Here is a 14,414-nt window from a genome sequence, read left to right on the forward strand (position 1 = left end):
ATAACATAAAATAAACCTGACGAAAAAAGGAACCAAAGAAACCTGAAGAAAATAAATAAAAAGAAAGGCCAAAGAGAGCTAATGTAAACAGTGAAAGTCTAAAAAAACACAAAGAAAAAACTCAAGCAGAGGCAGCTACATGATTGGGCCGTCCCACTAGCGTCACATAAGACACGAGCGATATGTCTTGCTTCGCATTAAAACCAGTAAAGAAAACAACAGGAGAAAAACTGGTTCACAAAACCTCGTATAATAGTCACTTGTGCTAGCTAAAATTTGCCGACCCGTTTACACTTTGCTTCCCTCTCTCCTGTGCGATTGAATGGCGATCTGATGCAATGAGCGTCATATATGACGGAATTCCCTATTAGACGCAAGTTGCGACTAAATGTCGACCTTTCGCAAAGACTTACCGATCGATGGATGTACTGGGCCGTCCCACTAACGGGGTTGCAGCGCTTTCGGTTTTGGGAACAGCTTCCCAGCCGGTTTTCCTGGTTTTGGGACCTTCTAGAAGGTTCCTGAACCGGATTTTCTGTTTCTTTTTGGTTTTTGGTTTTTTATTGTTTCTGTTTATTTTTTCTTGTTTCTTTTCTCTTTTCATTGTGCTGTTTCCTTTTTCTTTCTCATTTCCTTTTTTCTTTTCTCCTTTTTTTTCCTTTTTCATGTTGATATATGTCTTTTTTTAATTCAACCTTTTCAGATTTTAAAATATATTCCACTTTATAAAATATGATCATAAATTCAAAAAATGTACTAGAATTTCAAAAAATGTTCATGTATTTGAAAATTAGTCACAAATTTAGAAAATGTTCATATTTCATAAATACTTCTGGAATAGTATAAAATGTTCATGGTTGCAAAATTTCTTCTGAAATTCAAAAAATATTCGTGTTTGAAAAAGTGTTCAGGAATTTCAAAACATGTTCGTGGTTTCAAATTTCTTGTTAGATATTTCATTAAGTTTCACTTTCAAATATTTGTTTACAAAATAAAAATGTTCGTGGTTTCATAATTTTGTAATTTCATCAAATGTTGTGTTTTCAAATATTTGTTCAAAAATTCAAAAAATGTTCCCGGTTTCAAATTTGGTCCAGAATTTCATAATGTGTTCAGAACTTCATAAAATGGTTCAGGTTTTTCGAAAACATTTTCTGCAGTTTCCACTTTTTGTTCGCATATGCGGAAAAATGTTCCTGTATTTTCCTTTCCTTTTTTATTTCTCATTTCAATTTTTATTTTCACCTTTTTTTCCTTTTTCACGTTGATATTTGTCTTTTAAAAAAATCAATTTTCAGATTTTAAAATATGTTCAGCTTTAAAAAATATGTTCCTAAATTCAAAAATGTACCAGAATTTCCAAAATGTTCATGTATTTGAAATTTGCTCACAAATTTAGAAAACGTTCATATTTCAAATGTACCTCTGGAATTGTAAAAAATGTTCGCAGTTGCAAAATTTGGTCCGATATTAAAAAAATGTTCAAGTTTGAAAAAGTGTACAGGTATATCAAAACAATGTTCATGGTGTCAATTTTTTTGTTAGATATTTAGTGTAGTTCCAGTTTCAAATATTTGTTCACAAATTCAAAAAATGTTCGTGGTGTCATATTTTCGTAATTTCATCAAATCTTGCATTTTCAAATATTTGTTCAAAAATTCCAATTTTTTTTGCAGTTTCAAAATTTGTTCGGTATTCCATAATTTGTGTACAACTTCAAAAAACGTTCATGTTTTTCGAAAACATCTCCTGCAGTTTTCAATTTGTTTTTGCATATGCGAAAAGATGTTCCTCTCTACGTTTTTTTTTCTGATATTCAAAAAATCTTCGCACTTTTTCAAAATATACAATTTCATAAGACATGTGCACTTTTTTTAAGATGTTCAGTAGAGTAACTAATTCCGGTTTGATACAGTAGACAAGTCCGGTTGGACGGTTGTCCTCGGTTATTTAAGTTGCGCGTTGGTTTGGTACAAGCAATGGTAGACAACTGGAGTGGTTGGGACGACGCATGTGCAAGCTGATGGTTGTTGGTTTGATTCCTTCCATCACGCCTGAGTCTCTTTTTTGCTTTCTTTTCCTTCCAACGATACAGCTCTATGGGCCGGGCCAGTCACGCTGCCTCCCTGTGCGTCGGCACGACGACGGAAAGAGCGTCCTATAGGAGCTCCCATATATGACTCCTCTTTCGCTGAATCATACTCATTTCTTCGAGGATCTCATGGACCCGAATTCTGTAACATGGGCTTGGTGTCGGCGGGAAGCACACAACTCAGCACCCAGTAGTACTGTACGGCCTGTTAAAAGAAAGCAGGCCCAGTGTGCCCACGACGCCAGTCATCTCAGATTCCGCAGTTCTCTGAAAACAAAATCCTCAGATTCCCACCAAGGGACGACACATGTTACTCTGATTCAGAATGATTTATACAGTGACTGCACAGTTTGAAAGACAGAAACTGGCCATCGCATTCCATATTTCAATCACATCTGCTTCAGGCTGCAAGTGGGAGTCCCACGTAATGTCGCATCAACCCACATAATTATGTGGGATTAAGTGGGATGTCCACATAAAAATAATTGGGACTATGTGGGTTGTCACATACCCACATAATCTGAATGCAAAAATTGAAAATACAAAAAGTACATGTTAGGATACAGCAAGTTCATACTGTTTACTCTCCATGTATTAAGACTACAACCTGTCAGGATACAGCAAGTACATAATCTGAATGCAAGATAAATTGCATTAATACAACCTGCCATCCTTTATTTGCAGCAAGACTAAAGACAAAATCAATTACGATAAGACTAGAGGCTAAAACAAGATGAATTTTTTTAGCTCTTCAAGATCTTCCATCACCATCAACCTGCCATCCTTTTTTTGCAGCAAGACTAAAGACAAAATCAATTACAATAAGACTAGAGGCTACAGCAAGATGAATTTTTTCAGCTCTTCAAGATCTTCCATCACCATCAACCTGCCATCCTTTCTTCAAGTAGCAAACTAGCAACCCATATTTCCTGTCAAAAAATATGTCCGTCAGTCCATTTGCATCATAAGAATCCATTTTACAGGATAACTTAGGACTTTACAAGAAACATTGGAAGTCAAACAAGTAGCAAAGTAGAAACATTCAACTTTTCTTCAGAACAGAGGGTAGATGAACATTTTGTAGTAATAAGAATGCTGCTTGTTGCACAGTAGCTTAAATGATTCAAGGCAATCACTACATATACCATGATCTTCTTCATCTGTCTCCAATGATACGCCTTTGTATTTTTCTGGATCTGCAAAACACAAAACACATAAATTATTAGATTAACTATGGTTATCAATTTTTGTGAGCAATAAAAGAAAGCCTTACTAACCATCAGTTCTCAGCCAATCTTGTAGGCAAATCAAAGCTTCGACGGTGGAGCAAGAAAGACTGCTCCTATAGTCGCTGACAATGCGTCCTCCAGAACTAAAAGCAGACTCGGATGGCACTGTGGACGCCGAAATAGCTAATATGTCGCGAGCAATCGTAGAGAGTACCGGATACTTGGGAGAGTTGATTTTCCACCATTCTAATATGTCCAACTCTTTCTTCCGTGGATACAACTCCTCTTTCAAATACTGATCCAGCTCATTATTTGCTTGTCCTTTTTTGCAACGGATATAATGATCCCACTCTGCAAGTGGATCATCGTCTTCTTCATCCTCCTCGGCACCAGGACTCCCACAATCTTCTTGTTGGTGATGAACAGGAATCTCTAGAGAGTACTGATCGAAAAGCTTTTGGATTGCTTTCTTTAATTTAAGCATCCATTTATTGGCTTCAATTTCACTTCCAAAGTCTTTTAACATATATTCAAGTAGATCAAACTTAAACCTTGGATCAAATACAACCGGAACACAAATCGACTTGTAGGACTTCTTCCAATACTTCTCTAACTTTATTTCCATTTGCTGCACCATATGCGCAATGATGGTGTTCTTACTTGATGACTCTCTCTTCAAGATCTTCTTAATCTTACATAGCCGGGGGAAGTAGAAATGACTAGTCGGATACTTAGATCCAAAGAGAAGTTTGGTTGCTGTGTAAAATCCTTTTAGCAATTTGCATGCAGATTCAGCCATTTTCCATTCAATAGGTGTTGGACAAAACTCGTACTCCTTGTCTTGCTGCCCTAAGGCATCAAATGCACTTCTAAATGGTATAGCTGATTCAAGCATCAAATATGTGGAATTCCAACGAGTTTGTACATCTACAGAAGGCTGCCTAACAAAACAACACCCCACTTGATTGATTATCCTCAATCAAATTTTTCTCCAAGAGCTGGAGACCCTCAAAATCTACATCAACAACCCTCCTCTCCTCTGGTTTAGAGGCCTCCAGAGACTTCTTATTTTCTTGCACCTTCTCATAATCTTCAAGGGTCATCTCCTGCTCCAAAGTAACGCATCAGTAAAAAGCTTGAAAAACAGCTAAAAGTGAGGAAAGTGTAGGAAAGTACAATTTTGTCTTGTTCAATGGGAGCCTCCTGCTCTTTCTCAGCAGCGGTCCCATTAGGAGCATCCCCATTAGAGTCTTCCTTCTTAGGCTGTTGCTTCTTCAGCTTCCTCTTGGCAGAGCCACTGAGGCACTTGGTCTTGTCAGATTCAGAAGCAAGGACGGCTTCAACAGCATTCTCAGCAGGGGCTTCATGGACAGCAGCTATCTTCTTCTTCTTCTTGGAGCCAGACCTTGGGAGTTCATGCCCAGGTCGCTTCTTGCGAGCCTCGCCGGTGAGGGCCATGGTGGAGGTTGACGGCGGCATTGGGGCTGGCATGGAGGATATGGACAACTGCACTGGTCCGACCATAGGGGAGTTGGAGGGATGCGCCGGTCCCGCCGTGGTGGAGTTGGACAGCTGCGCTAGTCTGGCCGTGGAAGAGTTGGACGGCGGCGCTGGTGCAGCTGTGGGGGAAGTGTACGACGGCGTTGGTGCGGCGACGTTGGAGGTGGAAGGCGGCGCTGCGGCGTCCACGGAGATGATGGATGGCGGCGCAATCTGACAGAAGGTTAAATGACTAGATATGTCAAAAGGAAGTAGAACAAACACCATATTTATATCAGAGAAAACATTACAGATTACACAAAATAAAAATTGCTATATCTTGGAAGGGCACGGAAGCACGTCTCTTCTCCCGTGAACACAATAAAGCTATTTAGTTAAGAAGTCAGCATCAATCAACACTGATGCTGTTTCACAATAGTAGTAAGAGAAGATAACGATACGGTTTACCGTTTGGAAACTCCAGCTTGTTTCATATGAGACAAGATATAGGCACATCCAAAGGTACATCTTTCTTTTGTGGCTTGCATTTCAGTTAAGTCTATCTGAACTTACCTATTTTACAGTATTTGAAGTTTCCAAATATCAGGCACATCCAAAGATAAAGAGAAGTTAAATTTTGAACAGATCAAGAATGGCAAGGAATTGCTTCCAGAACAATGACACAATGAACCGCAATGTAAACCGCAATGTCGATAAAGCTGAGCTTCCAAATACTAGCCAATAAGGTACTATACTGGCTGCTTATAAAAGGCTCTTACTCCGTCAGTGCGATGGCACTAAACAGCAGTACATGAAATTTACTGAAACATCTCCGTCCCTACTCCTCGGCAGCAAGAGTTTCAAGTATTTTGATTATTATTACTCCAGTTTGGTGCCCTGCGTCATTTCTATCTTTCAGAATGTATAAGATGGAATGCTACTGTTAATTCATCACTGATATATATTCATGGATTCATGGATTCAAAAAATGTTTGCAAATTAAATAATTTCCCAAATTCAAAAAATGTTCACAAACTTAAAAAATCATGGGAGCTTAGTATCTCTATAGATGGAACTCATAGATATCTTTTTCACTCTAGCATTCTCCAATTGTGCACGCATTCAGATTAGATTAAATCATACAGTATCACATATGTAGTCAACCGAGCATTGACATTTTCTTTTCCTTACGACCCCAGACGACCAGCATTGACATACAGTAGCAATGGATAAGGAGACTGGATTCTTTTGAAGTACATTAATATCGTTGTGACATTGTTTAATTTGCTATCGCTAGGTAATCATTTAGCAAAGGCGTCAAGCCACTAGCTAGCTACAACATCTTGGACTGAAGAATTGAACTCCTCCACTGCAGCACTGCCTCACTCCATTACTCTATTATCTCAAAAGGAAAAGCAAACACAATTATTGATGTGCATTCTACAAGCCCAAACTCATCTAAGACATGGTCACCTCTCTCATCTAATGAATCATCAGTTTCCTGCTGCTTGAAGGACATACAATTGGCCTCAACCTGGTGGTTTCATCAGTAGGGCGAGAACTAAATGAGAACTGAAAGATAACATTTAGGATAAGAAGTTGAGATGATGACCGGCTGAAGTTGAGCACCATGCTTCAGTAGGCCAAGAAGGCAAGAACACATGTGGCAATTTACAGATCCACACCGTTTCAGAAGCAAATACAGGCGACAGAGATCCACTAGATTCACAGTAAAATTAAGATTGAAAGGATTGCATCTTCAGCCGGTCTCACAAGGCCAGATCTCAAGGGGATAACCGGATAGCTACCTTGGCAGGTTCTTCTTGGACAGCAAGAATCTTCTTCTTCTTGCAGGGAGGTCGCTTCTTGCGCATCGCTGGTGACAGCCATGGTGGTGGCCGACGGCGGCGCCGCTGGGGCGGGCATGGAGGAGGTGAATGGTTGCTCTGGTCCAGCAGTGGGGGAGTTGGAAGGCGGCGCTGGTACAGCCGTGGGGGAGGTGGACCGCGGCGCTGGTGCAGTTGTGGGAAAGGTGGACGGCGGCACTGATGCGGGTACGATGGAGGTCGAAGGCGGCGCTGGGGCGTCCATGGAGATGATGGATGTGGGCGTTGCGGCTTCTATGGGGTAGGTGGACGGCGGCGCTAGATCGGCCATTGGGAAGGTGGACGGCAGCGCTAAGCCGGCCATGGGGAAGCGGCAGCGGTGGCGTGCCTTATCCTAGCATCGTACGAAGAGGGGAACAAGGAAGACAGGAAGAGGGGAATTAAGTGGGTCATACGTGGAAAACGTGGGTCAACCCACTTAGCCCACATTCTAAATCGCAGGTTACGCGGGCGTGCACGAGCACAAATTAAGTGGGTTTTTATGCGGGCGCCGTGGACGACCCGTGTCCACTTGCAGCCTGACATTTGCTTTTCTCGTGCCAAAATAGCGCAAGTCAAACCGATAGGGTAGTAGTAGATATACTCATGTAAATGAAAAACACCCATGACAAAGTGAAAAGAAAAGGTAAAAAGCAGAGAAAAGAAAGAGGCGTCATGTGTCCAGCAGCCACAGCTTTGCACCACTCTCTCACGGATTGGACCGGATCGGCACGTTTCGGTGTCCGCGCTGCGCTGCACCGACTTCACGTCGCTCTCTTTCTCCTCCTCTGATTTGGGACTGAAAACCATTCCCTGTCGACGCTGTCCACAGCACGCTCGCTTTTCCTCCGTCGCAACATTCAGCAGCCACCCAGAAGACACCTCGCTTGCAACTACTACAAGTGACATAAAGACATGGTTTATCTTCAAGCGCCAGCCAAGAAGTAGTATCGTCATACAGCTGCTGCCGTATCAGGAGTGAGAGTGACCAGGCGACGTAAATCAAGTGGTAAACTTGGCTAGCAATATCACTCAGTTTGAAATGGCAACGTAGTTGGAATTGTTCTTTCATTGCTAAGCAGGGAGGGAGAGAGAGAGAGAGAGAGAGAGAGATGGTATAATCCAAGAGTATGAGTATCAGTTGGTGTACCGGCTCCTCGGAACAAACTCTGTTTTGCTGTCTAGCAGGTTGATAATTTTTTCTTTCTTTATGTTATTAATATAGTTCCTTGTTGCAAGAGCGTCCAAGCTTGCCTCCTCTTGAAAAAATAATTCAGCAGGTCCATCGACCCCATCGGCGATGGGCGACGGCTGGCCTGCCCTTGGAGGGACATATTGTCACGCTCATCTTGACTAATCGCTGCTTTACAGCTAAGGATCAAGCTGTAAACCTAAATAGATTAGAAGGCATGTCCTGGGCGATTAGTACACGCTGCCATCTGCATAACATATGCATAAAGAGAAATATGCATATAAGTATAACAGGATGGGTCAGCAGATCGCTGCAGATCGGTCTGACTTTACAAAAACGATGATTGAGATACAAGCGGTCGGAATGATTTTTCTACGCCATGTCGTTGTCGACAAGTACAAGTGTGCAATTACATATGGAACATGTGTTGATGCGTTCTGTGTATGATCAGGGTCAGATGGCTAAGGAATCAACACACGCTGGTCCTCACAATCCTCTGGTCTAGAGTCTGGACTATTCAGACATGAGAAATATGCTTGCACAAGTTGGCGTCCATCCTTTGATGTCCCAGTTCGGTTGGCCAACGATCAACACGTACGCCCTGAATTTTTTTAAAGGATTCCGGTGGCGGGTGCCCTAGAAAGCAAAACTGCGAGCATCAAAGAAAGGAAAGATTCAAAGCTATAGAGGTCCGAGAACGACCTTGGCGGAGGACCATTTCTTTTCTTCGATGTGTCGCGCCTACCCGCGCCACGGCATGGCATCAATCTTTCCTTTATTGTTTTGCGATGCATCGATCGATCTTTCTGCTGCGACTGCACGTCTCTTCCTGGAGCTTTAGTTCCTACATACACTTGCGCGGTCGGGCACCGGATTCTTTCGCTCGAGCAAATGGACCCAAACAGAAGCATCGGAGGAAAGTTGCGTGTAAATTGTCCGGCAACAACGTTTGGCTGAAGCTGCAGCAAGTTCCTAAAGCAGCTATGCTTCTGGAACTAGACTTGAAGGCTTTCCTGCCTAGTTTAAGCAGGGGTTGGATAGGGTGGGTAGGCACTTACCGGGATGACCGGCTTTGCAAGGAAGCTTTATTAGCTATCTATAGGTACTACACTACACTACACTACTAGTGATTGAACTTGAGAGGAAGTTAAAAGCCAACTCGCTAAACGTGCTAAAGATCGTTGTGTTCTGTACTTCTTGATGAAAGACCAGTAGATGAGCTAACAACCAGCCACACTAACTGAATCCACCATTGCGGCCGCTCTGCTTTGGGCAGCAGAAATCAAGGGGAAATGGTCGGATAATGCATCATCAGCAACATGTACAAGGGAAAACCGATTTGCCCCCCTGAGCATCAAATAGTTGGGCAAGCGCCCACGGCCCCGTCATATGAGGGTAAGGATTTGATGATATTTTCTTCAGAATATTTATTGAAGTGCAGACTGGATTTATTGTGTGTGCAAAGTTTAGATTGTAGATGTTTGAAACATACAACTATAAGGAAGGATGCTATGAGATGAGACCCATTATGTTACATCATGATAAAGGCATCTAATCATAAAATTTTACAAGATGAGCCATTACACTTCCTTGGCTAAATTTCTCAACTTGTCAATCACCGGCGAGAGCTATGATGGTGCAACGACGACGAAGTTCGACCACGGCATTAGCTAGAATTTTGTGGTTTAAGCTCTTGGCTGTAATTTCCACTTTGTTTAGGGCCTTTTCGGTGTATCTATAACCCCATTAGCTAGTTGTAACGATGTCCTCTTTATTTAGTTTCTGCTAGTTTTAATCTTAAAAATGATCAAATTGATCTTCAACACGATTTAAATTAAGAAACCTAGTTAATTCTGTGTAAGCACACCATCTTGCTAATTTTCACGAACATCATGCAAACTTTAGATTTTCACCAATGAGCGACACATGGGACTCAGAAAATGAAAGATATGATGCCCAAAATAAGTCAGAACCTACTACCCATTCAATCTCATCTGCTTTTATTTTTCCTTTGCCAAAAGATCACAAGTCAAATCGATAGGATAGTCGATATACTCTTCGGACCTCTAAAACACGCACGACAAAGTGAAAATGAAAGGTAAGAAAGTAGAGAAAAGAAACGGTGTCTGCACTGCACGTCACGTCCCTTTCTTTCTCCTCTGATTTCGGACATGAAAACCATTCCCTGTCGACATCTTCCACTCTTTGGCTCCATCGCAACATTCTGTGGCCAAGAGATGGTACTCCTTATGAATGGAAGACTCGGTTCATCTTCAAGCGTAAACAAAGAGGTCTCAAGGCTAAACAAAGAGGTTTCATCTTCAAGCGTAAAGGAACTCCCAGGAGTATGAGTTGGTCTGCCGACTCCTCAACGAACTCTGTTTTGCTGTCTTAACAGGACAATTCTTTCTTTCTTTAATTTCTTCTTGGAAGAACGTCGTCGTCTCTTTGAAAATAAAAGTTAGGGTTGCATGGAGGGAAGAAAAACCATAAATATCTTAAATTAGTAGGCATAAGTGAATACATGTAGAAGATGTGGTCAGCAGATCGGTGCAAATCTGTCTGACTTCACAACGGAATGATTTGATTTTCTTGCAGACGGGCACATAACATGTCGTTGTCGACAAGTACTAATGTGCAATTACAAATGGAACATGTGTGTTGATGCATTCATGTATGATCAAGGTCAGACGGCATAAACAAACAATAAGGAATCAGGTGAGACTCCATAAGGAATCAACCCATACGTTTGTTCTCACAAGCCTCTGGTCTAGAGTATAGACCATTCCAACACGAGAAATATCCTCCTCTATGCTTCACACATGACACATCCACGTTGGCGAGAGATCAACACGTACGCCGCGAACCGAGAACAAACTAAAGCAAAAAAATGCAAGTAGCAAAGAAAGGAAAGATTAAAGATGGCTTTGACAGAGCAGCATTTTTATGATGTGTCGCGCGCACCCGCCGCGGCATGGCATCCCGATCTTTCCGATGCGACTAGCGCACTGCACCGCGCACCATGGTATCTCCGTCTCTTTAGTTCCTATATACACTTGCGTGATCAGCACCGGATTCGCTTGAGCAAATGGACCCGGAGTTAGTTCAGAGCATATATTGCTATCTTCTGTATCTAAAATGGAAGCATCGCAAGAAAGTTGCTTGTATGTTGCCTGGCAGCGTTCGGATGAATCCACCATTGTGGACGGGCTGCTTTTGGTGGTAGAAATGAAGAGGAAATTTAATCATCTGATAACGCGTCATCATCATCAACAGATCAAGAAATGGATGTCAAGCTTGTCTGTCAGAATAGTTTTATCATGAGATCAAGCAGAATGTCTCTGAAGATGAGTGGGCTGGCCCAAATAATTTCATCATGGGATCAAGAAAGTCGCCCATGATCTCCGGTCGGGCTTGCTTTCACGCTCACACGAACTCAAAACAGACTACTGTCCCGTCACCCCGTACGTACTCGAGCACAACACCAGCACGCCAGCACTACCTAGCTAGTTTTGTGATCATCTTATCTTGGGTGTAGATCGAATCAACATGGCCAACTTTAGTCTGTCGACGGATGTAAGGGTTTAGTCTGGAACAAGCTCTCTTTATTCGACATGATTGTTCGGGCGACCAAAAAGTAGAGGTCCGACCGATGTACGTCGCCGAAAAAGAATGGTAGATTTGTTGCAACAAATCCCACGATGTCTAGAGACTTGATCAGCTCAAACAGGTGTACATATTCCTCTGGTTGGATGAAAAGTTCGATGTCTAATTAACAATGACGTCTGGTTCAACTTGTGTTTTCATTAGCATAAACCTCATGGCATCTCTAGGGTACTAAGTACTACTAGTAGTAATATACAAGCAGCGGTAGGTTACGTACGCCAAGTAGGTATCCATCCTATTCGACTATTCGTAAAACCGGATGATCCCTTTCGATCGAAGCACATACTAGCGCTTTAATCCTAGTGAAGTACAGATATGTAATAAGCTAGTAAGATCTTTTCAGGTCCCATGATAATTTATTATGCTGCAAGTGTCGTCGATGCATATCTTAACAACACTTTATCAATAACTTTCTGTTCATCACCAGAAAACATGCCGAATGCCCAATCCACTGGAACAACACGCTGTTTAATACTTTGATCTGTCCACAGGATTAGGTTAAAAATTTAATTTCCATAGCTGGGACAGCATCTATCAACTGGGACCGTACCTTTAATTTGTGCCGCTCCTTTTCTACTCTAGGTGTTTTGATGCTCGATCTCGCTTTGTCACCAGATATATAGATACTTTCTCCAGAGCACTGGCTAGCACTTTTCTTTTTGTTGATTTTTTTTTTGTGAATTGCACTTTTCTGCTCCTCATGTTCGGCTTACCTTCAAACGCGCATGCATGATTGGACGCGCACATTTGCTTTTGCTGGATCAATCCAGATCAGTTCCGGTCTGGAAAACCCACCTCCTACCTATCTTTGTCTCTCTTTCACAAGTGCCAACGCCGTGCTATCATTTGCCTGATCGATCTAGAGCACTAGTAGCTACAGTAGCTGATAAAGCCAGAGCCCGTCCACGTCGTAGCTACAATTATTGGAGGCAGAAAAACGCAGCAGCACTGGAGTAGATACCGGCACTTGGCATGTTTCAAGCTTCAAAAAAGGGTAAGAATTAGTCAATTGCAAGGCTAATTTACGAAACAAAAAGTGGTCTCCATCGATCATATATATCAACTTGCAAATGTGAAACCCCCAAGACCTTATACCCACAACCAATAGGAGTGCCTCTCTTTCTCAAGGTGGCGTTTATTTTACGGAGAATTAGTGGTCGGTTCATGGGCAAGTTTTCAGAGGAGACGAAGCCGTCTACGTGGAATTTGCATTGCCAGGATAGACTGAAAGCTACAACTTGTTAAATTTCTTCTGTGGACTTGCTATTGTTGATGGATTAGTATGTGGACGTACGACGGGGTAGTGGTTGCTTAGGCGCAAGTGGCCCATGGATATATGGACAGAGCGGAACATGTTTAGCCACGTGTGCGGTGCAAGATCACGTCGGTTTGGACTTGGAAGAAACACTTTGACTTCTATACGCGAAAGAGATGTCCGAATGGCCAATTACTTTGCATTCTCTTTTTCCAAGCTCCGGGCGTCACCTTGAACTGACGGTCATAAATAAGGAGATTTTTTACGGTACCGACTTATAAACGTGTGTGTGTGTGCAGCCATGTTGATTGAGCAACTCATTAAATTTACTTATTTCATTGTTGTTGTGGATGTTGGTTCAGACTCTAGAGCTGGTCTTGAAGGAAGCAGTCGGAGGATGTTATCGCTGAGATTTGAACCGCTCTTGAAGCAACATGCGTTAGTGCATTACTTTACATGTGGTTACTTATTCTCGGGTTAATTGGATATATGCCACTACAACAATGGAGGAAAAGAGAAATGGAGGAATATTATGTCTGGGAGCTACCGTCGATCATATATATCAACTTGCAAATGTGACCTCATATCCACAACTAATAGGAGTGCCTCTCTTTCTCAAGGTGGCGTTTATTTTAAGGACAATTGGTGGCTGGTTCATGGGCAAGTTTCTAGAGTAGACAAAGCCGTCTACGTGGAATTTGCATTGCCATGATAGATTGAAAGCTAAACCTTGTTAAATTTCTTCTGTGGACTTGCTAACGTTGATGAATTAGTATGTGGACGTATGACTAGGTAGTGTTTGCTTAGGCGCAAGCGGCCAATGGATATAAAGACAGACCGAAACATGTTTAGCCACGTTTGCAGTGAAAGATCACGGTAGGTTCAGACTTGGAAGGAACACTGCGATTTTAACATGCGAAAGAGATGGCAGATTAAATTACATACTTTCCCCAGCTCCGGGCGTCACCTTGAACTTACGGTGATGAATAAGACTTTTGTACATGTGTGTCCAGCCTTGCTGATGGACATCATCAGTTGTGATGGAGCAACTTGTTTGATTTGTTTATTTCGTTGTTGTTGTTGTTGGTGGTGGTGGTTCAGACTCAAGAGTTGGTCGTAAGGTGCAATGCGTTGATCTTTCACACCCCTTGTTTGCTCACAAATGCTTGCTATCGGCTAAGTAATGCTTGTTTGATCTCGACAAACATGTTTTCTTGAAGGAAACAGTCGGAGCATGTTACCGTCGAGGTTTGAACCGCTCTTCAAGCAACATGCATTAGTGCATTACTAACGCTCTTGCATTTCTTTACAGAGGAAGTACTTTGCGTGTGGTTATTTATTCTCTGCCCATCTTCCGAGAAAGATCACGAGACCTCGCTAGTTCTTTTTTCAAAAAAAAAAAACGAAGTTACAAGATGAGACTGATAACCGAGAAAATGAACAATAGGCTCAAGAGTTCAAATAAGAGAAGTGAAGGAAAAACCTACTCCCTTTGGTTAGGTTTATAAGTAGGGTACGGGTTTAGTTCATCAATTTTACTGGAGAAACACATATTTAGAAAAAAAACATATAGATTATGACAGTCATACGAAGTTTCTATTTTTTGTGGCATATGATGCGTGTTTTATTAGTCAAA

General features: G+C 41.9%; 1 protein-coding gene across 1 annotated transcript; it reads right to left on the reverse strand.

The window, feature by feature from the left end:
• Positions 1 to 3,952: 3,952 nt before the first annotated feature.
• Positions 3,953 to 6,674, reverse strand: LOC119279155 (translation initiation factor IF-2-like). Its single transcript, XM_037560517.1, has 3 exons — positions 6,609 to 6,674; positions 4,498 to 5,034; positions 3,953 to 4,427 (listed from the first exon to the last, which is right to left on the reverse strand). Exons 1-3 carry the CDS (start codon positions 6,672 to 6,674, stop codon positions 4,263 to 4,265), a joined length of 768 nt encoding a protein of 255 aa, XP_037416414.1. The 3' UTR covers positions 3,953 to 4,262.
• Between the last annotated feature and the right edge of the window lie 7,740 nt (positions 6,675 to 14,414).

The sequence above is a fragment of the Triticum dicoccoides genome, chromosome 3B, assembly GCF_002162155.2.
Source record: "Triticum dicoccoides isolate Atlit2015 ecotype Zavitan chromosome 3B, WEW_v2.0, whole genome shotgun sequence".
NCBI classification, from domain to species: Eukaryota; Viridiplantae; Streptophyta; class Magnoliopsida; order Poales; family Poaceae; genus Triticum; species Triticum dicoccoides.